General features: G+C 40.7%; 3 protein-coding genes across 4 annotated transcripts in view; 2 read left to right on the top strand and 1 right to left on the bottom strand.

The window, feature by feature from the left end:
- The window catches only part of pde6d (phosphodiesterase 6D, cGMP-specific, rod, delta), an 818,526-nt gene that overhangs the window by 533,446 nt on the left and 264,742 nt on the right, over nt 1-20,338 (top strand). The gene's annotated exons all lie outside the window — the stretch shown is intronic.
- Nucleotides 1-20,338, top strand: part of LOC104947449 (caskin-2-like) — a 174,944-nt gene that overhangs the window by 150,469 nt on the left and 4,137 nt on the right. The window lies entirely within an intron of this gene.
- Nucleotides 2,342-19,590, bottom strand: LOC104947440 (protein-methionine sulfoxide oxidase mical3a-like). Of its 2 annotated transcripts, XM_010773444.1 has the most exons (15): nt 19,374-19,590; nt 17,984-18,099; nt 17,560-17,686; nt 17,347-17,440; nt 17,171-17,200; nt 16,496-16,643; nt 13,325-13,521; nt 13,037-13,155; nt 12,503-12,565; nt 12,199-12,372; nt 10,845-10,946; nt 8,242-8,347; nt 3,888-4,074; nt 3,334-3,428; nt 2,342-2,430 (listed from the first exon to the last, which is right to left on the bottom strand). In XM_010773444.1, the coding sequence occupies exons 2-14, from the start codon at nt 18,085-18,087 to the stop codon at nt 3,335-3,337; spliced, it is 1,545 nt and encodes a 514-aa protein (XP_010771746.1). In that variant the 5' UTR covers nt 18,088-18,099; nt 19,374-19,590; the 3' UTR covers nt 2,342-2,430; nt 3,334. The 2 variants fall into 2 exon arrangements, with proteins under 2 accessions (XP_010771746.1, XP_010771747.1); XM_010773445.1 differs by lacking the exons at nt 2,342-2,430; nt 3,334-3,428; nt 3,888-4,074 and adding an exon at nt 7,741-7,799.

Below are 20,338 nucleotides of genomic sequence, written 5' to 3'. Positions count from 1 at the left end.
GGGCGTTTTAATTAGACGTGTTGCAAAAAGCTTTACCTGGTTATAATAATACGAGTCAAACTCAGATTTCTGTGGAATTACTTACTGTATGGATGTGTCAACATCGCTGTAGCTTTATATTTATGAATGTGTTTGCATTTCCATGCTGACAAAAGGTGCAACAGGCTGCTTTGCCACGGATCCATTCTCCTCACTCACTTGGCCTTTGAGAATGGGAGAATTCTAATGAGTTGCTCTCTCTCTCTCTCTCTCTCTCTCTCTCTCTCTCTCTCTCTCTCTCTCTCTCTCTCACACATACACTCAGTTTAATGAGTGTGCCTTGCGCTTTCCTCATTAGCCACACAGAGTCTTATCGCAGGCATCAAATGCAATTCACCGCCACCCCCTGACAGGGCGATAGAAAGGAGGAACGATATCTTCTCTCCTTCCCCCTCTTTTCTCCTATTTTTCCTAATTTCTTGCACCGAGGCTTCAGGATGTAGCCAGATCCACGCGCACACTGATGCACTTATATATATATATCTCTCTCTCTCTCTCTCTCTCTATGAAATGTTGACTAACTTAGATCGCAGCCAACATCTTCCCTTCTCCTATCTCCGTGGGCTGTGGGCGGCTATTGTTGCTATGGCACCGATGCATATCTTGCCATGTAGAAATGGAGAGGTGGTAGGAGTGTGTTGACGGAGAAGGAGAGCCACCTGCTCAACCCGCAGATACAGATTGAACTCAAGAAAGCCTCGTGGCGATGTGCAGGAGAAGAAGAAGAGGAAGAACATCCCTACCTAAGAGTTGAGCTTTTTAGAGAGTTGTCACAATAGCTTGTTTTTTGACAGAAACATCAACATGACAGCTGACTGTGATGCTCAAAGTCTGCCATTGTAGTCAGGGCGGCGGGGAAGGGAGGATATGAATCAGACCACGGCAATCTTTTCATTTCGTTGTTCAGAGAACGAGTTTGTCAAAAATTTCAGATAGACTTAAAAAGACTATAGAAGAGGGAGAGGGCGGAATAATGTGCGGGAGTGACTGAAGGGTCTGAAGAAAAGGGGGTTCGTTTTTCAGCGCGAGACGCCTAGAGCCACGGCAGAGTCATTAGAGTAGATTTGTCACATTAACAAAGGAGGAGGAATCGGCCCTTTTTAAAAGGGGGAAGATAAAGAGAGACACAGACGTGGAAACACAAAGAGGCAGGGTGGAGGAGAAGGGATTTCCAGACAGAAAGGGAGGAGAGCATGAGGCAGGGAGGCAGATTGATGGAAAGGGGGGAAATCTGAATTCATGTTTGGAAGAGAAGAAGAGGTTATTTTGGAGCAGGAAAATCTGTTTACGTCTAGATTTAAAGAAAAACATCCTCTCAGATCTTCTTACGGGCGTATATCATCCATGTTTGATGTTCAAAGCTTACCATTAAATTAAGTGAAATGAATTTAAATGTAAAAGTTTCTTGATCATGACCCATGTGTACTTCACTGTACTGATGTTTTTAGCATTTTCAAATGGTGCCTTCACTGAATGGGAGAATTTTGGAACCTTTTCGAATTTAACATCTACAGTAGAGAAAAGCAAAAGGAAGAGATTTGAATTGTTTTGATATTTATGTTAATGCAAAGATGGATATTGTCACTAATCTTTGTCTCTCTTAGAATAGATCAGACAAGATCCGTCTGTTGTTTCTTTTCGAAGGTGGTACGCAAAAAAGCTCAAAGTACCGTTGATTACCTTCATCAATTGAGACATTTTCTATTAATGTTCTCCGCCACTGCTGTGCAAGAAATGTGTCTACATGAAAATCATGTCATCTGGATCCTAAAATAGTCCCAGAAATCCAGGCTCACCTCACTCTGCAGCATTTTAAGTGGTAAGGCTTTTCATGGTTTCTTCCACAATCCATGCTTTTACAGTATCACTGACTGCTGACAAAAGGAGCATCATTTTTCGGCTTTATACATATCCCCTAAACACCATGGTGTCCTTTGACAACAGACGTGCTATTACCCCAGTTTGTTTTTAAGTATACATTGAAGAGACGGGAACTTTTAAGGCTTGTAATGATGCCATCTAACAAGAACAACCTGTTGACGTCAATGGAAATGCACTGAATAGAAGGGCTGGTTTTATTTAAGGGTATTTATCATATTATTTATAAGGAACAAGCAAGGTAAATAATATTACATGTAGCGTCTGTATATGCCACAGGAAGGGAGAGTCTAGGGGGTTGCGTGCCACCTGGTGGCAGGTCCAGGAGAGCGTGCGGCGGAGGTCACACAGCCGGACCCCCACGCCCCTGACCAGACGGCAGGGCGCAGCCAGGGCATCAAGAAAGGGAAGAGGGGTACCTGAGGGCTGGAGCTCGGCCGAGGGGGACGCCGCTGCCATCGCCCTCCCGGGGGCATCCACGGTCGCTGTAGGAGTTTGGGGCGCCTGGTTCTCCTGCAAAGACAGATGACGTTAACCACAGCCCTTACCCCTACTCAGAGGTCCCATAGAGAGCGATTTAATATGACTATGAGAAGTTGGTGGGTTGCAAATGAATTACTTTTCTTCTTTTTTGATCTCATATGCATGATCTTTTTTCGACTAGTTTGCTTTAGCCATCACGCTAGTAGTTCATCCTTTTTTTGCATCCTGCCTTCTCTCACCGAGTCTCTTCCTCTTGTCTAAGCTCAGCAATTTTAAGAAGGGAGGGAGAGATGTGAGGACAGAGGAATCCTTATTTGGGAAATAAGTTGTCCTTGTTTATTCAAAAGTCGCCTATTAAACAACATTTGTAACTTATTGCATGTGACAAGCATTATGTCACTGCGCTGGAATCAAAATACATCCTTCAGACCCTGTACCATTTTGCTGTTCATTTAATTCATTCTAATACATTTTTGTATGTATTGTTGTCTGTGACAACACGTTTTCCGTGTCTGAAATTACCATTTTTATTAAAAGGAAAATCACTTGGAGAGCCTATCGCTATCTTATTAGAGCTTAGTTGAAATGTGTTTAAATAAGAGGGATTGATGCAGTGGAGGAATGGAGACAAGAACATAATAGTGATAATGACTATCAGCCAGGAGAAAGACATGATTAACTTAAACCATTAAATATCCGTTATTATCATAAAAAAGGAAGCAACAATGATGTTTAATAAAAGATTTTGCAGGAATTTTTATGAGAAGAAAGTCAATCGCGACTCCTTTTCCCTTTTACAAATCGCTCCCCTGCCATCAACATGTTCCCCTACCAGGCAGTGCATTTTTAAGATAAACTATACAATGAAAGTATTCATTATCACGCCATTCCTGATTTCCACCAGTCATTTAACCAGTAAACAGAAACAGGTACCTCAGCAGTGATTGGAGTAGGCGAGGGGGCGGGCCTCTTCCTCTGAGCATAGCCAGACAGTCGGTAACAGAAGTGGGGCTTGCAGTAAAATTTTCCTGCAGGATAAAAAGAAGACAGACAGCACAACAACAATAAATAAATCAAATGAATAAATACATATATACACAGCATATTCTGTTTATTTCACCTCAAAGAGTCCATCGGATGTGTTTCCTTTGCAGAAATAGACTGTTTGTTTGAATAAAAAGATCTTCCTTACTGTCTGAGCTCTGACATGCGTGGGTTTTAGTCCCACGGTTTACTCTGAAAAACAGCTGCTGTCTCAACAAACAATCTGCTGCCTCTCTGTGAGCATAATAGCACCTCACAGAGAGCAATAATATGGAGTTATGAGACTGCACGGCTGTGGGGTAAGGTAATGAAGGAATAGTTCAATGTCTTAGAGTTTAGATTTACAAGTTAATAGCAATGTGGTATTTTTTCTTTTAGGTTGGATTGAGATTAAGTTTAATTCTGGTCTTGCGATGTTTAGGAACTTAATGATAGAGTCTTACCATCCTCCACATCGAAGGCGTAGGAGGACAGTCGTAGTGTTGTGTTGCAGTATTCGCACTTGAAGCAGCTCCGATGGAAGAACTTCCCCTCTGCACTCAGCCTCTCCATCACGTACACACGCTTTCGACAGAAGAAGCACACATCGCTGCCACCGATGTTGACGGGGAACTCTTTTCTGAAAGAGCCCTGTGGAAGGATAGGTTGAAGATTGATTAGGTTTTTATGAAAAAAAGAGGAGAGGAGAGGAGATGTTTACATCAAAGATTTAGTGGACATCACACACCAGGCCACTGTCGATGTATGCTAGTTAAAGTGCTACACACACAACAACACACAACAGAGCAAGTCAACGGTTATTTGTCAGTAGGAATAGGGATCTCTGATCATTGTGCAAATGATCGACAAACACAGCAGTATCCCAAACAGTATTTACTTGTGGAGCAAACACACACTTCACAGCTACAGGGAGATGGAGTTCAATTGTGACAGGAAGACTAACATATCAACAACACATTATTTTATGAAAAAAACACTCTCAGGCAATAAGGCTTTCACCTGCGCAGCCACATGCCTTCTACCCCCCTGGCAGCATGCTTACCAAATCCTTCTTTTCAGGTAGGAGCTTAGGATCTTCCTGAGACTGAAGCTGATTGGCTATCTGATCAGCCAATGAGCTAACTCCACCTGTGTACAACCTTACATAGCGCTATCAACATCAATAAGGGAGGAAAAAAGACAAACAGGTAGAAAAAAATTAGAAAAATGATGGATAGAAAAAAAGAATAATATGAAAACAGATTGAGGAAGTGGGAAAAGGAGAGCTTAATCACAGAAAGCGTTCACAAGCAATAGTGTGTGCCAGGACATTTGAGACATGACAAGGCAATGCTTCCATGCTTCATCAGGAGCTTAGATGAGGCAGTAGCTCCACCTAACTGCAAAACCAAATATAGCTCGAATAGATAAGATTCACTCTGCATTTGCTTTCCATACTAAGAGCATTATTGGATTTGATATATCAGAAAAAAATCCAATATCCCAGTATTCTTAATGACAACAGATACTAAGTGGACCGTCACTAATCATTAAGACTATTAACAGTATTTTTTCTTACACACCCACAGTAAAGCGGTCATGCATTTTGTATTCACATGCACACACACAGAGGCACTCACACGCTGTACTGTTGCATAATTCATTGAACAATAAATACGAACAAAAGAAAATGCTGCAAATGACCACTCAAAGTGGTTTGCTTTTATCCATTATTTGTTTAAATCCTAAATTAATCTAGGATTAGGTTTACATCCATTGTAACGTAACAAAAAGCCATTGCATCCTATACAGAGGAAGAATTGAGGTCAGCATGTACTATGAGGCAAAACTAAGCCATGCAAACTGTTACTGTGGATAAGATTTGACTAGCTTTGCAGACCTACTGCATTGCAAAAATGTTACCCTGCCACAGTTGGAACTGTGCTCGTCTGCATGGGAATTAAACATGATGAGATGTTTTGCTGCCAAGCTGCGCTTTTAATCTAAAACAACAAATAGGAACTCCCTTGGCAAAATAACTGAGGAAATCATAATTAAGTTGAAACGCACATCAGATGAATATATTTTGATATCTGTCCAGATAGTCACAGTCATAACAAGGACTGATTACTCACCCGCATACATATCACAACAACCACAGAAAACAATTATCAAGTTGCAAATGAGTTCCTTAATATTTCGCAACAAGCAGCCAGCTTTTAGAATAACGTCTCAGAGGAGCTTAAGACGTGTTAACTTTTGTAACTAAGTGAGATGATAAATCCTCATAAAAAACAGGTGCAATATTAGCATCACCACACACCATTCCTCGCAGGCGTGAGACAACTACCTGTCTCAGGGAGTCAGAGGTGGAGGGGGGAGAACCAGGGGGAGACTGAGATCGAGCCAGGAGCCATTGTTCCATAACAAAACGGGAGGGTTTTTTCTTAGGCTCCACAAAAAGGAGGCAGAGAGTAAAATGTAAATTGAACAATTATACAAACATTATATGAACTCATGTTTCACATGAGTTCTGAAACAAAAACGTATATGTTTTATTTATCAATTTTCTTTGGAGAGCAGCCTGTTGGTCAGCTTAATTCCTTAGGATATTTAATTACAAAGGATATTTTATCCTTTGTCATTTTCTTTACATTTCTCCTTTTTTCTTTTCATCTTGTTTCAATAATATATTTATCTGGCACCTGTGAAAATACAAAAAATAACTAACTTGAAAGGAAAATTATAATTAGTTTTGTATTTTCCGTTAGCCCTCAAGTCCTTCCCTAGTTTTCTATGCTAATGTGTTAGCATGAATTGCTGAGTAAGTGTAGGCACATACCAAAGAAATGTCAATAATAACCCTACAGCTGTTAAAAGTTTATGTTCATATCTTTCAAATAAAAAGTTTGTAGATATTCCTGTCATCAAGGTTAGCCCCGCAATTCTCCCATTATTTATTTACTACATAAACAGAGATACTTTTTGTTTTTCGATCAATGTTATCCCTCATAAATACATTTCACTCAACTTTCAGTTTCTTGCTATTATAAGTTGTTATTTGAATGCTGTACTCTAATACTCACTAGTTAAGCCTAATGATGTGTACTGACCTGCTAAACTGTGGCAACCTACTGGGAACACATGGATAATTATGGTGTCTACTCTTAAGAAGGTTAAGTTGACCAACAGGACAAGACTCCCAAAAATGTGTAATGTATAAATATTAATTATAAGCTTTCTATGGTAAATGGTCACCTTTGGTTGGGCTGGCTTGTCCTCAAACTGAGAGGCAAGTCGCTTAGCCCTCTCCTGAATACTAAGCACATATAAGGGCATTTCATCATCTGTGTGCAGAGGCCTTGCTTGCTCCTGCATAAAAATAGATCATTCAATCACAAAGGGATTTACAAGGAGTAACATTTGAGTTATTCTTAGCGTTTTTTGTAGTTTCCAAAAACAACCTCCTTTACAAAAAAGCTTGATATTGAGAGAAAAGTCACAGATGGTTTGTAAGCCATTGTTTTCATAGTTCCAGCTGTCAGTCTTTAATTCAAGCAGAAATGTAAACTGTGTGGATAAACGATGAAAGCAACGGCCTGCAGTTAGTGAAGTTGCCCAAAAGCAATTCCTAGCAAAAAATCCAAATAAGAGAAGTATGAACGAGGACTGAAGACAATTAAAATACTTTGGGTTAGGTATTTTTGTCAAAAGAAAAAAACTCCATACTGTATGTTTGTTAGAGTGAGTCCACAGCACCAAAACTTAACCTTTCTGGGAGATTCAGGAGAGGAAAGTGGTGAACCAGGACTGTCAGTCCCGCCGCTGGACAAGTGCCACTGCTCTATAAAGAAACGGGACGGCTTTGTCTTAGGCCCCAGGGGGAAAAAAGGAATGGTTGATGGAATTAGACTTAGGAGGATGTGCACACGCACACCAATAGCATGCCCTTAACATACAAAATGTACCCAAAGAACTTAATACCGCTTGGAAAACCATGCACAGTGTTCACCTTTGGTGGTCTGTCAGGTTTGCCCTTAAACCTGGAGATTAGGCGGTCAGCCCTCTCCTGTATACCAGGTATGTGAATGGGTTTTGGCTCAGTCAGGTGCGGCAGCTTCCCTTCCTGCCAAGATAGCTCTAGTGAGACTTGATACTGATTTTGGTTGTAGCTAAAGGGCTGATATAATTGTTTTAAATAAAGAAAAACCTTGATTTGGAAGTCAGTTTTTCATCCATAATAACTCATCAATAAATGCCAACAACAAACAACAAGCTGAACACACATCCATGCTATCACTCGTTTACTGTACCCCGTAATTCAGAGGCATCTCGTAGTATTCAAGCGTCTCTTCTTCCAGGCTTTTACGCAAATGCTTGAAGGCAGAAATGAGTAGATACCGTATCAACACGTTTTTCATCGGGCTTAGGCAGTCTTACTTAAAGTTGAGAATAGCTTTCTGGGTGGAATTATTGACAGTGCCTGACAAAAAGTTAAAACTACCCAAGGTTCCCTGAGTCGACGATTATTTACAAGCCGCCAAATCCAAAAAATATACCCTTCGGCATGAAAACAAGAAGCTCCTCTGACAAACACTACCTACTCAATCAATAAATAAGACTCAAACCTCTCTAGGAAGTGCATTTGAGAAAATGCAGCTTTTGTTTTTATTAATGCTAAACACTGCAGACATCAAATCTGAGGTACAGAGAACAAAAAAGGGGATTTGGGGTTATGGGACAGTAAATGGGTGTGTCGTGGATTTGAGGCAGAGATAGACAGATGGAAACAGACAGAGACAGCAGGCTGTTTGTCACCTCTGAGTGAAGAGAGAGCGAAGAAGTGGAGGAGGAAGAAGGGAGCAGAATGGTTTTCTTTGGGCAGCTCCGAGAGCCCGAGCTGGACACTTGGTCTGCACCACTTCTGGCCTTGAGAGATGAGGGACAGGAACAGCAGATTCAGCAGAAAATGATAAGAATGATGATGAAAGTGATGTCGCTAAAACTAAATATGCTTCACACTCCTTATTGTTCTAAGTCACAGTAGGCTAATAAATCATAATGCTTTTAAAAGCTTGTAGAACTCAGAGGTAAAATTATATGCAAGGATATTTGCATCAGTCAGCACAAACTTAGCAATCCATTGGGTTAATAGAATTAGCGTGGGCTCCCACTCAAGGCAGCTTTAATAATGCTGGACACACAAAGTAAAACAGACCACCCACACATTGTATTTGGCAGATAAACATAGTCAAAAAAATGTTTTACTGTCCTTCTTGTGGACAGAAAAAACTATCCACAAGAGGGAATCCATTAACTTTTAATTATTCACAATTTAAAACGTTTATATTCTAGTATATGGAAACTTCTCCAATATAAATAATTAACACTGAACATAAGAGTGGCTTAAAAATGATATCCTATACACTTAGTGTAGAGAAGTGTTTAAGGATTATGAAGATTATTCCAGTCTTTACAATTGACTCCGAGCTAATTGACTCTGCAGCTAGAGAATTACCGTGCAATGAGAAGACATTTAAGAACAGCAGTGAATTAAAATCCCTTTAAAGAGGAGAGTTTGAAGCTTCAAATCAATGTCGGTGAGGTGCATGCCTAATCTAGAGACGAGACCAAAAAATACAACTTTCTAAGCATCAGCAGGAGAAAAGTGGTGCTGGCACTTCACTGTGATGACTGAGTATACGCATGAGAGAGCAGTAAAGCAAGAAGACAACCAGACAGGCCTGCTGGCTACAGACGGCCTTCTACTGAGGCTGGAGGAGTGGATCATATTTCTCAGTAAAGAGCATTTTTACACATCTACGATTCGGGTTCGTGTCTAACAAAAAAAAAAACTTAATTCTATCTACTTTTAAAGGTTGAGGGCAGTAGCAGGGAAACTTGAACTGGAGGTCATAGAAAGGTGGCAGAAAAAGCAACAAGAAAGAGGTGGAAGGTAGACATCATAGATACAGACTATTCTGTTTTCTTTATCTGGTCACTTTTTTCAAATGATTCACTCAATCAACAATTGGCCACTTGCAAAGCACACCAGCAAGATGTAGGGATGACGAACACTCCAGAATGTAGATTTTAAATCAAAAGCCATAAAAGATCTTCAACAACATTTGATCTGTAAAGAACTGTAACAGGTTTGTTACACTTCCAGGATACACAATAAGCTATTTGGTGAAGAAAATGTTATGAAAAAAAATGTTGTTTGTTTAGAAGAAATCTACAGAGCAAAACTACAGTATTCATTTTATTAAATTAAATCTATGACTACAACTTCCCCATAACTTAGTCAAAAAGTAATTGTGATAATAACTACATGCAATATTGTTGACAAAAACAGACTAACATATGTTATTTTAACTTTTGTTGACAAAAGATAAGGCCTTTTATTTTTAAATCCATAACAGGGCTGCAGCAGCGGCATACAATGTGCATTGCCAGAAGGGCTCGGAGTAATTCAATAACTTAAAGTTACATTTAACACAACAAAAAGGGTTTGTGGGACAGAAACAACAGGATATTTTGGCTAGCATAGATAATATAATCCTATGAATATAAAGCCCAAAATACAACCTGTCTGTTTGCATTCTTTTAACATGCATTGGGTAATTATTATGGCTGTACTTTTAACCTGAACCCTTCCTTCATCCTAAACCCAGCATCGGACTGACTCTCACTGGTCTTTGCCTTCAAATATGAATTGGTTACAATAAATAGGAGAATAATGTTTAATATAAGATTTAAAAACACATGGTTCGTTCAGTTATTGACAATGTTTTGGAGTCATGACACCATCCGAACATTTTGCTGATTGACCTACTTTGGGCTCATTTGGTTCTCAGTGGATGTTTTCCACTGTAAAATAAATACAGAGTAACAGTTGTCTGGATTAGTGAGGCTACCTTCCCTTCCCCTTGCTTCTTGATAGGAAGGCCAATTATTTTCCATCTAAAAGGGGGTTGAATTGGACTTAATGGGATGTGGCAGGAGTTGGAGGACTACCAGGCCAGCTAGGCTAACCGTACCTGCTCCCCTCTGTTGGGCTGACCCTTGATCATTTGTTTGTAGCGAATGCTCAGCTGCTCCTGCTGCTGAGTGCGTCTCTGATCCAGGACAGGAGAAGCAACGATAAACCATGAAGCTGAAAAACTCTTGTGTATCTCTCACGCACACAGAAACACACATATACAGCGATTTGATTGGTTAAAACACTTGTTAACCACACGAAAAGAGCTACTCCTACAAATCTGAGAACTGCACAATATGTACAGAGAAAGGGAGGCACGGACTAAAAGGCTAGCACAAAGCAGCTGTCCCACTACGACACACCACAGGGACATATGGTTAGAAGGTCAGTCTAGTGGTTAGTCTCTATGGTAACGAGGCGGGGCGTTTCTACTCTTTACCTTTCTCCATGCTGGGACAGGCGCCAGGCGCACTGGCTCATTCACAGGGCTTTGGGGTGGGCTAGTGGGCAAAAGTTGGTCCAGATTGGGCAGAGAGTCCCCCTTTGAGGTCAGATAATGATGAGTGACAGCAAGAGAGGCCAGTGAGACGCCCCGAATAACCATGCAAGGCATCATGAAATGGTCCATGACGGGAGGTGTAATCCAGGAGAGAGAAACAGAAGGAAGGAAGTGAATCAAGGGCGGATGGAGTCACAGAAGATGGGAAAAAATATAAGGAACAGATAAGGAAAAGACAGTCATGAGAAGATCATGCTGAGAGAGTAAGGGGATATTTATAACACTGCACACAGTAAATAAATACCATGCAGAATGTACATCAAAAATAGATGGAAAAGAGGAAATATACAAATGTGTGAATAAACAGCAACTGCTCCACTATTCAGCATTTAGAAAGTCTTTCCCACTGAGCTCAGAGATGTGATACTTTTAAAAAGGTATGTAAGACTTTGCATTAAAACAACAAGGACTGTCATATATATTTGGAGTCATATCCAAGCAACTTTCAAAAGGTTTTAATTTCACACCTAAATAAATCCTTATTTTTTTTTATCAAGTAAACGGGCAATTTGAGTGGCCTCTAGTGGCAACACATTCCCTACAACCTGTCTAAATTCAAATGTTGTATGTGAATCCATGCGAATAATTCTCCGCCCAAATTTAAAACATTTTCCAATGATCCCATTCTTCTTTACAATGCCACCAAACTCTGGCTTTTTGTTTCAGTAGTAAATGACCTTTATGGCGTTTAAGTAAACATAATCAGGTATTTCATTGATGAATTTAAAAGACTTCACCTAGCCAAAGCAATACAAAAATATGCTTATATTTAAAACAAAACGTCAAATCCAGGCTATTCCAAGACATACAGTAACAAGACATTTCCTCAACAGTGGAGAGTTTCTTTCTCTCCATCAACAATACTCTCTAGTGTTCCCTTTGGCCCACTCCTCCCTCCCACTCTCAGTGGCAAGCAAACCAAAGCTCTGCAAACCCATTCAGCCGAGCCATCCAGGCCCAGTCAGCATTTCGAGGCCGCCTACATGACACAGGAACAATACCCAGCCCGACCAACATTAGCATTCTGAAGCTCAGCTCATTAATACAGTGGCCTACAGCTCTTCAATCATGAGACCAGAGGCCCTGTCACACAGCGAGAGACCTACATGTTCATGAAAATATTCATTGTGGGGGAAAAACAAACCACAATGCAAAAGTAATCAAAAGGTTTGACTACATATTTCTTGTTGCCATCTGTTACACCAGAAAAAGAGCCACATGATTTCTTCCATACCTGTCGTTTGAGTCCTGAAGGCTGTGGAGCGTTCTCCTCAAACTTGGCCAGCAGCTGGGTGGCCATGACTTTGACTTTGTTTTGGTTCCCCGAAGCGCAGGACTCCATTTTTCTCTCTATCACGACAGCTGGGACTGAAGGCCTGTCGTTGCGACCGGACCTGGATACCTCCTCCTGTGAGAAAGTAGAAATCTTGTTGCTGACAGTCTACTGGGATTGATTACAATGTTCTGGTCAGATGGTGTGCTCCAACCAAAAATCGCAATCTCAACATTTGAGACGTGCTGTTGTCAGAAGTACTCACGTCTTCAGACTGGCTGGTTTTCCTTCTCTTCCCCAAACTATCCACATCCTTCTCCTTTTTGTCCTGTTGGTGACACATCATGACATGAGTTATTTTTTACTCCATACTACAACAATGAAGTAATAACCTTTTAAGGTCAAATCAAGGGTTGCTTACAGGCATTTATTCAGCAGTCAAATAGAACATTACTGCATTGTCAATTAAAGATTAAGGGAAATGTATATTCTCTTAAATTGCGGTTGTGGCGGTCACAGGACAGTAGTTTGTGTGCCGTGTTAAACCAATAAATCATCATTGACTTATCTTCGCATTTTACATCAGTAATTGAAATAATATAACAAAAAGGTACTTCATTTAAGCAACATCCTGGACTTATTTTAAGTAGTTTTGTTGCATGCTTGTTCTTAAATGTACTGTATTTTCAAAACTGTGACTGTAATCCGGGAGAAAATACATTTCTCTCAAAACATAATTTAGAATGCAGTTAAGTTGCGTGGGAACATCTTTTTGACGAGGTTCTCCTCAGACACTGACCTTGGGATTTCGTTTTCTCGATATTGCTATGCTCTGACCCAGTTTGCTAAGGAAGGAGATGGGGGACTTGGTGCTGGATATCAGGGCTGCCTTCTCCTCAGGACTCATGTTGTGGTTATCTGAAAATAAATCCACAAAGGCAAAAACATTAAGAGCTTTAAATCCTCTCGGTGTTATGGGTAATTAAGTTTTCAAAGCCTCTGTCAGAAGATGAAACGTATGTAATAACAGACAAGTCCAATAACCACAATACAGAAGCAGCAGCTGCAGTGTATTGCCTGCTCTCACCTCCGGGTGGCACTGTGTCCTTAAACATCTCATAGAACTGGCTGAGATACATGACCATGGAGAGCTTGTCTGGCTCCACCACAGAGGACATCTCTTTGCCAGTCATGCAGGGCGAGATGCCGAACTCCCTCTCCGCCACGTCGAAACCCAACTGGTTGTTCTTCTCCTGGTCGCGCTCATCCAGGGAAACAAAGTCACTGAGGGCGGGAGGAAGAGGCAAACATTGAGAATTAGATGGGACAGGAGAGTGAACGCAATCATGAAGATATGGTGCAAACTGAAAAGTAAGTCGTAAACAAATAAGGATTAATTTTTAAATAAATGATAAATCTATGTAAATGTAACATGAATACACACAAACACGCTTCACAGACCACAACTGAATGGGATTGTTTGTGCGATCTCAAGAAGATTAAATTCATGTTTAGCAATTAATAATGTTTCTTCTGTGAGAGAATGGAAATATGTGATTTTTTTCAAGGCTGAAGCTAACACTTGTTTTTATAATAAAACCAAAATGGTAAATATCTGGTTCATCGAAAACCAAAATACATGTAGTCAGGGTTCATACACTTTTTCACCAATGATTTTCAATGACTTTTCCATGACTTCTCCATGACCTTTACCTCATTTTCCATGACCAAAAACACTACTCTTTCTCAGCGGTACCTCTGAAAATTGTTTATTTTAACATGGAACCGTAAAATAAGGTCTGCATATGAAACATGTTGTGTCTATCTAAAACAAATCAAATAGTAGGCTTACTAGCTTCTACACGCTAACGCAACTAAAAGCTCTCACCAGTAAAATAACTCGACAGTTAAATGCCATTTTACGTTTCATTACTATACGATACAGTATTTATTATCATTATAGTATTACTATTTTGGCGATTAGATAAAATATAAATTATATTTGATGCAACTTTAGTTACATTTCCAGGTTTTTAATGACCGTAAGAACCCTGTGTAGTTTAATATGATATGAAACAGATAAAAAAAGGGCATCTCCATGTTTGAGATACTTTAAATAGTCTTGTCTGCAATGTTGCCGAAAAAATAATTCAACAATTAAGGAATTGTTAAATGATTTCAGCTCAAGACATTAGCTTTACGATTCTCCATTGATTGCTATATTAAAACCTGACCTACTGTATTGTGATTGAAAGGTGAAAATACTTGAACAACATAACTGCATTACATCATATATATTGTGTTGTGATAACGTAAAGAAAGAGCAATTAAGGTATACTTTTGGCGAACTATGGTGTGATTATTTTGTCCCATTGAGTGAAGCAGAAACAAGCTGTGAACATAACATCACCATTATGTCACGAGCAAACGTGTTAGCACCATATTTACAAATGCGACAAACATATAGGCACATTATCATTCATTATTTATTTGACTAATGTAAGTGCAACATTCACCCATCCTTGAGCCCTGTTTTGCGGCTACCACCTCCTGAGGGATATATCTGGATGTCTAGCTGCAAAATGCTCCACTGTGCTTATTGCTAACTCTGTATGTCTGAGAGGTAATGGTTGGTTGTTTCTGTAAACATCTGCCTGGTGTGGATGGAAAGAAACAATGCTATGAGCGTGAGATTCAAACAAAGCAGTCGTGGGTTGTAATACAAAAACAATGAGCTGGCAGAAACTTTAAAACTCAATAGAGTTGAGAGAAATCGCAGAAATGACGTGGTAAGACACTATGAGCTCCCCAATTTACATTGCACACATTTGATATATTATAAATTAATGTTATTATTGCAGCTTTCATTTCTTAAAAATATCCCAAACATCATGATTGATGTTTTACTAGTTTGAAATGAAGGTTTGCATACAATTTCTTTGAAATAGCATATGATTGATGATCATCTTGCACACGAATCAATAAATGAAGGTATCAAATATCTGTCTCAGTTATTGATGAATTAGCAAAGTTAGCGAAGAGGCAGCAAATCCATATTTTCCTCCAAAGCAGCTTTAGATATCAATTAACTGACATTGAGCCTGCCTTACATACTAATCAGGAAGCCTTTCTGACAACAGGATACTGTCCATGTTGTGGAAAGCATTACTAAATGTCATTATACTGCAGTTGAAAATACCATTAAGCTGAGTCCTCAATACATCTGCACTGCACATACAGTCCATTTAAAAGCATCAAAACCTCCCAGCAACCACAGAGCTTACTCTCCACTGAATCCCTGTTTATCGTTCATCTTCTACATGCGTACACGTGAACGCAGTTTTCCCAAGGTAGCTCCACCCCTCCCTCCTCCTCCTCCCATCATCTGGCCTATCAAAGGCAGCAGAGCACAACTGCTGCAGTACTTGGTAAAGGTCAAGCAGGGCAGAGACACTAATAGCTTCTAATGTTAATAGCAATATAGCCTCTAGAGGGTAATAAACTACATTAGGCAATGCAGATGGGGAATGTGTTGTTTGTTGTGTGTTTCTGTGTGTGGGGGGGGGGGCATGAGGAGGTTCTCCCTTAAATTACCCAAGAGGCCATAATGGCTCGTAGCTGTCACCTCATTTACAGTGATGCACAACTCAAAACCAAGGTCCCAAACAGACAATAAACATTATCTGCAACCGATAAACACGCATAAACACAGCAGGCTGGTCATTCCAGGCACTGCGGCAGTTTTAACCCTTTCATTCTTTCCATCGAGAGATATGCCTTGAAGAGGCAATGTTTTATTGCAAAACTAATTTTCCATCTGTATTAATCACTGCTCTTTATGGTGTGGTATAGGAACGCTGCGTTTAATACAGCAACATATGGGTGACACTGTGCTGCAAAAGCCTATCAGCATTTGACAACATCCTGATGTTGCTAGTCCAGAAATAGGGGAAAACGTTTTTGTGTGGGCTCCTGTCATCAACTATAAACATCTTAAATGCCGGTGAGTTTATATATTTACAAAGAATGTTAATATATGTGTAAAAGCAATAATTTCAATGCCATATTTATGCCTTATTAAGAAGACTTTAGTGTGAGTGTTAATTGAGATGCTACAATGTTAGCATAGCGATGAGTGATCCAGACCCAATTAAGAAAACAAGCATTTTAAAAGTTATTGTCTTGCAAACCGATATGACAGAGTACGAGTTCAGATGGGTCATTCATGGTTTTGTATGTATTTCTTTCAGATACTCACATGAGGTCCGGTCTGTATCTGTCAATGAGGGCGCACAGAGCCAGACCGCTCTTCCAAGACATCGTAAGGTCCGTTACTTTAACATTCCTGTATCCCTCCGTTTGTCTCTGGCACCAGTTCAGCAGCTTACTGGATCTAGCTATTGATTCTGGTTTGGCAGAAAGAGAAATTGTAAGGCTTTATGGTCCACAGCAGCTTGAACATGGAAAGAAATATAAACTGTTTCTGGGAAGCACTACACATTTATAGCTGGCCAAACTCATGGCCTTGGTCAGGCAAGACTGAGCAAAGGATCATAAAATGTTGTCATCCATGGCGTCATGAACCATGTTAGTACCAGTTTTAACCAGCCAATGAGGAAGTATTATTAACCATGAGAAATGGAGGGATGCAAATGAGAGGTTAGGATAGGATGGAGAACTTACAGGAAAACAAATAAAATTCAGCTAAAAATGTACAAACAAAATAAAAGGGGAGGTCAAAGCCAAATGTCAAGGACCCAGTTAGTACACACAGAAATTCTAAGCGGCTGCATCAGTCCATCCAGGAGTTCCATCATTCCACTACTAATTTTAACATGATTAATTCATGAGTACTCAGCCGGTAGACTTTCAAACTGTTAAAGCTATTAGGAGTCCCTGAAAAGCAACACCATGCATTCGGACTTTGTGTTACCTTGCAGCTGCTTGTCAAGCAGACAATTGTCTAGAGTGGAAATAGTTCATTGTTACATTTCAGCAACAGTGATTGCAGCAACATCCTAAACTGATCAGTCAGCATATTGAAAAATTTATTTTGTAACTACAAAAAAGTTTATATTGGTTTTTTTAGAGCATGTAATAGATACGAACCATTCCTGGCCAACTTGGGTGTCGACGAGTTGATCACATTCTCCGTTTCGATGCACATTTCCCTGGCCTCCCCTGTGTCGCAGAAGTGCCTCACCTGGGGAAAAAACACATTGTATTACATATCTGCAATTCCAAAATATTGAATTCCATGAAGATAACATGTGTTTTTTGTATTGCTTTTCAAATATGGCAGCTGAGATTTGTTGTACTAACCTGGCTTGGCTTGAGGAAGTTAAGGCTAATGTTGGGGTAACGTGTGGTTGGATCCACGCTGTAATGACTGAAGTTCTTACTGATGTTTTCTGGCGTGGTTTGAGGCAGGATACGATATATACTTTCCCTAAAGCAAAGAGGAAAACAACAAAATAAGTGTAGTATAAATAATGTACACATTGTCATTGTTATCAAACGGCACACTACAGTACAGTCACATTCCATTCAGAGCCTCTTATCCCATTAGTACTAGCAGCGGTGGGACTGGTGCTTGAAATCACATACAGTACAGGCACATTTCCTAGTAAAGCACTTAGAGATAAATGGGTGTGTTAGAGGAGAGATATTATGCTTGTGTGTCTGTGCATGCATGTGTGTAAAGTACAAGAATATGGTATGTGTTTCAGTGTTTCAACACCCTTACCTCTCAGCTAGGACTTCGAGTGGAGTTTTTCCCTGAGCCCAGCTCTTCACCATCCAGCCGGAGTCCATGGCTGCCAGGAATCCTCGGGCGATACCAGTGCCCATGGGCCAGAAGGGCTGGAGAAACATCAACACCAAATTCAACAACCAAATATGGCCACAGAAGAACTGTAGATATAATAATAACAAAAAGAGGTAGAGCTCTGCCTGTGAAACAAGATTCAAAGGGGACCTATTATGCTACATTTCAGCTTCATACTTGTATTAAGGTTTCCTACTAAAAACATGTTTACGTGCTTTTATGTTTGAAAAAACACATATTTTTATTAATAATTTCTTTCTGAATATACCTGTATACCTCTTTCTGAAACGCTCAGTTTTAGCAACTGTCTCTTTCAGTACCCTCTCCTGGATTAGCCGAGTCTGCTCTGATTGGTCAGTGTTTCTGGGTCTTAAGTATTGAGCTCTTGGGTTCTATGCATCGCCATTGCAGCAAGGGTAATGACTGCAGCAGCACTTTCTATGTATATATAGTATAGTTTTGACATCACAACATTACAGAAGTCCTGACAGATCTTTTACCGAAAATGAGAATAGAATATATATAACACCTAGACCTGCTTGATAATCCAAACATCCCGACTATGGGACCTTTGAAGAACAGCATAAACATCACACGTGTGGAAGAGCAAACTGGTCTCATGAGAAGCTTTCACACCGCAGTACTTTTCCCACAAAGGTTCATGAGAACTTAGTTCATCAGAACTCTTTAGTTCTGATGAACTAAGTACAGATCGCGTTCACACCAGAATAAGTCCCTGGGGGTGGATTAGGCAAATGAAGCCGCTGACGTCACTTCTTCTTCTTCTGCTTTGGGTTTACTGGCAGGCTGCAAACAACTTCACGGCGTATACTGCCGCCCAAAATCCCCGGCCGGAAGTCCCCGGAGTTGGGGACTGGCTTCAGTAGAAGCTGCTGGGACTCCCAGCAGCTTCTACTGAAGCCTTCCGAGTAAATCGCCAGAACGCCGACACCTCCTCATCTCCACCGCTCCCATGTTTTATTTTGTGTTGCCATAAGTTAGTCTCTCTGCGTTTCTGCGCTGAGCTAATCTAATAATGTCGAATGCGAGGTAATAAAATGGTGGCTTTCACAAAACTTTTTTGAGTTTACGGGGCGTGGTTTGCAAATCCGCCCAGCAAATCAACATATTAGCTCTTTTCTCACCAAGGAGCCGCATGAAGTCGGAAAAGGGGTAAAAAGGTTCTTCATGAACTATTTTAGTCCGGCTCTATATTTGGTGTGAACGCGACATTTCGGAACTATATCGAACTAAAGTGGAAAGTAACTCCGGTGTGAACGCGGCTATGGAAAAGCTTTAAAAAACTCCACTCCAACGGCTGTCGGCCACGAGCCCCGTCAGCAGCGGTGCCGTGTGCGTTGGCGCAACCATGGCGGCGTTCTCGAAAGCGTACATGCAGGTGAAGGCGAACATGCGCTAACGTCGGGCTGGCCGTAGTGGTTGATGGCAGAAAGTCCCAGTGGGCAGCTGGTGTGTAGAGAAGTCGACAGCCTCACAGGCGTTAAGACAGCAGGACAACACAGGTCCACGTTAACTCTAGGACAGCGCAATCTCGTGTCCAAACATATCCTGCAAGAGAAGCATGAGGATTAGAAAGTTATATGAAAACTAATAAAAGCTGAGATTAGAACCCTCCAGAAAAACGCGTTCTGCATTGCAGGAATTACCGCATAATCAGAAAATGGCACAGATTTTTTAAAAAGGCTGCATATGTATGAAAAGGCTGCGTATCCCCGCATTTTACACACAAAGTTGAGAGAAGAAAGTTAATCGTCTTGACGTGAAGTAGTGATGATGATAAGATGACGTGACGTCATCAGGTCGCGCATCACAGAAGGACAACACCGTAGTGAACGTGTGGAACTCACACGAAGAGAAAACACCAAGATGAAAAAATCTGATCCATCTCATTTCCGACGAACCATTTCCTGCTAAGACCGGCAAGCAGTACCGCCGATGTCTTTCCCGAAAGTGGGGGGAAACTATTCTGCACCCCGTGCAACTGTGTGTTGGAGCATAAAAGACGTAAAGTTCGACGGTGACGGACCCACTTTGATCATTCAAACATTGGAAAAATGCTTTCGGCTGCTGCGCGGACAAGAAAGGCCAAGCAACTCCACGTTCACCGAGGCATCAACCAAGAAAACGAAAGTGAGTAGTCGACAAGATTGAAGCTGGTCAGATATCGAACGAGTAATGAGAAAACAGAATGAGGCGGAGGAAGTGTGTGTGTGTGTGTGTGGTGTGTGTGTGTGTGTGTGTGTGTGTGTGTGT

This window comes from Notothenia coriiceps, unplaced genomic scaffold, assembly GCF_000735185.1.
Source record: "Notothenia coriiceps isolate Sejong01 unplaced genomic scaffold, NC01 NC01_scaffold00012568, whole genome shotgun sequence".
NCBI lineage: Eukaryota > Metazoa > Chordata > Actinopteri > Perciformes > Nototheniidae > Notothenia > Notothenia coriiceps.
Note: the sequence above shows the minus strand (reverse complement) of the source record. Positions and strands in the feature narration are given on the sequence as shown.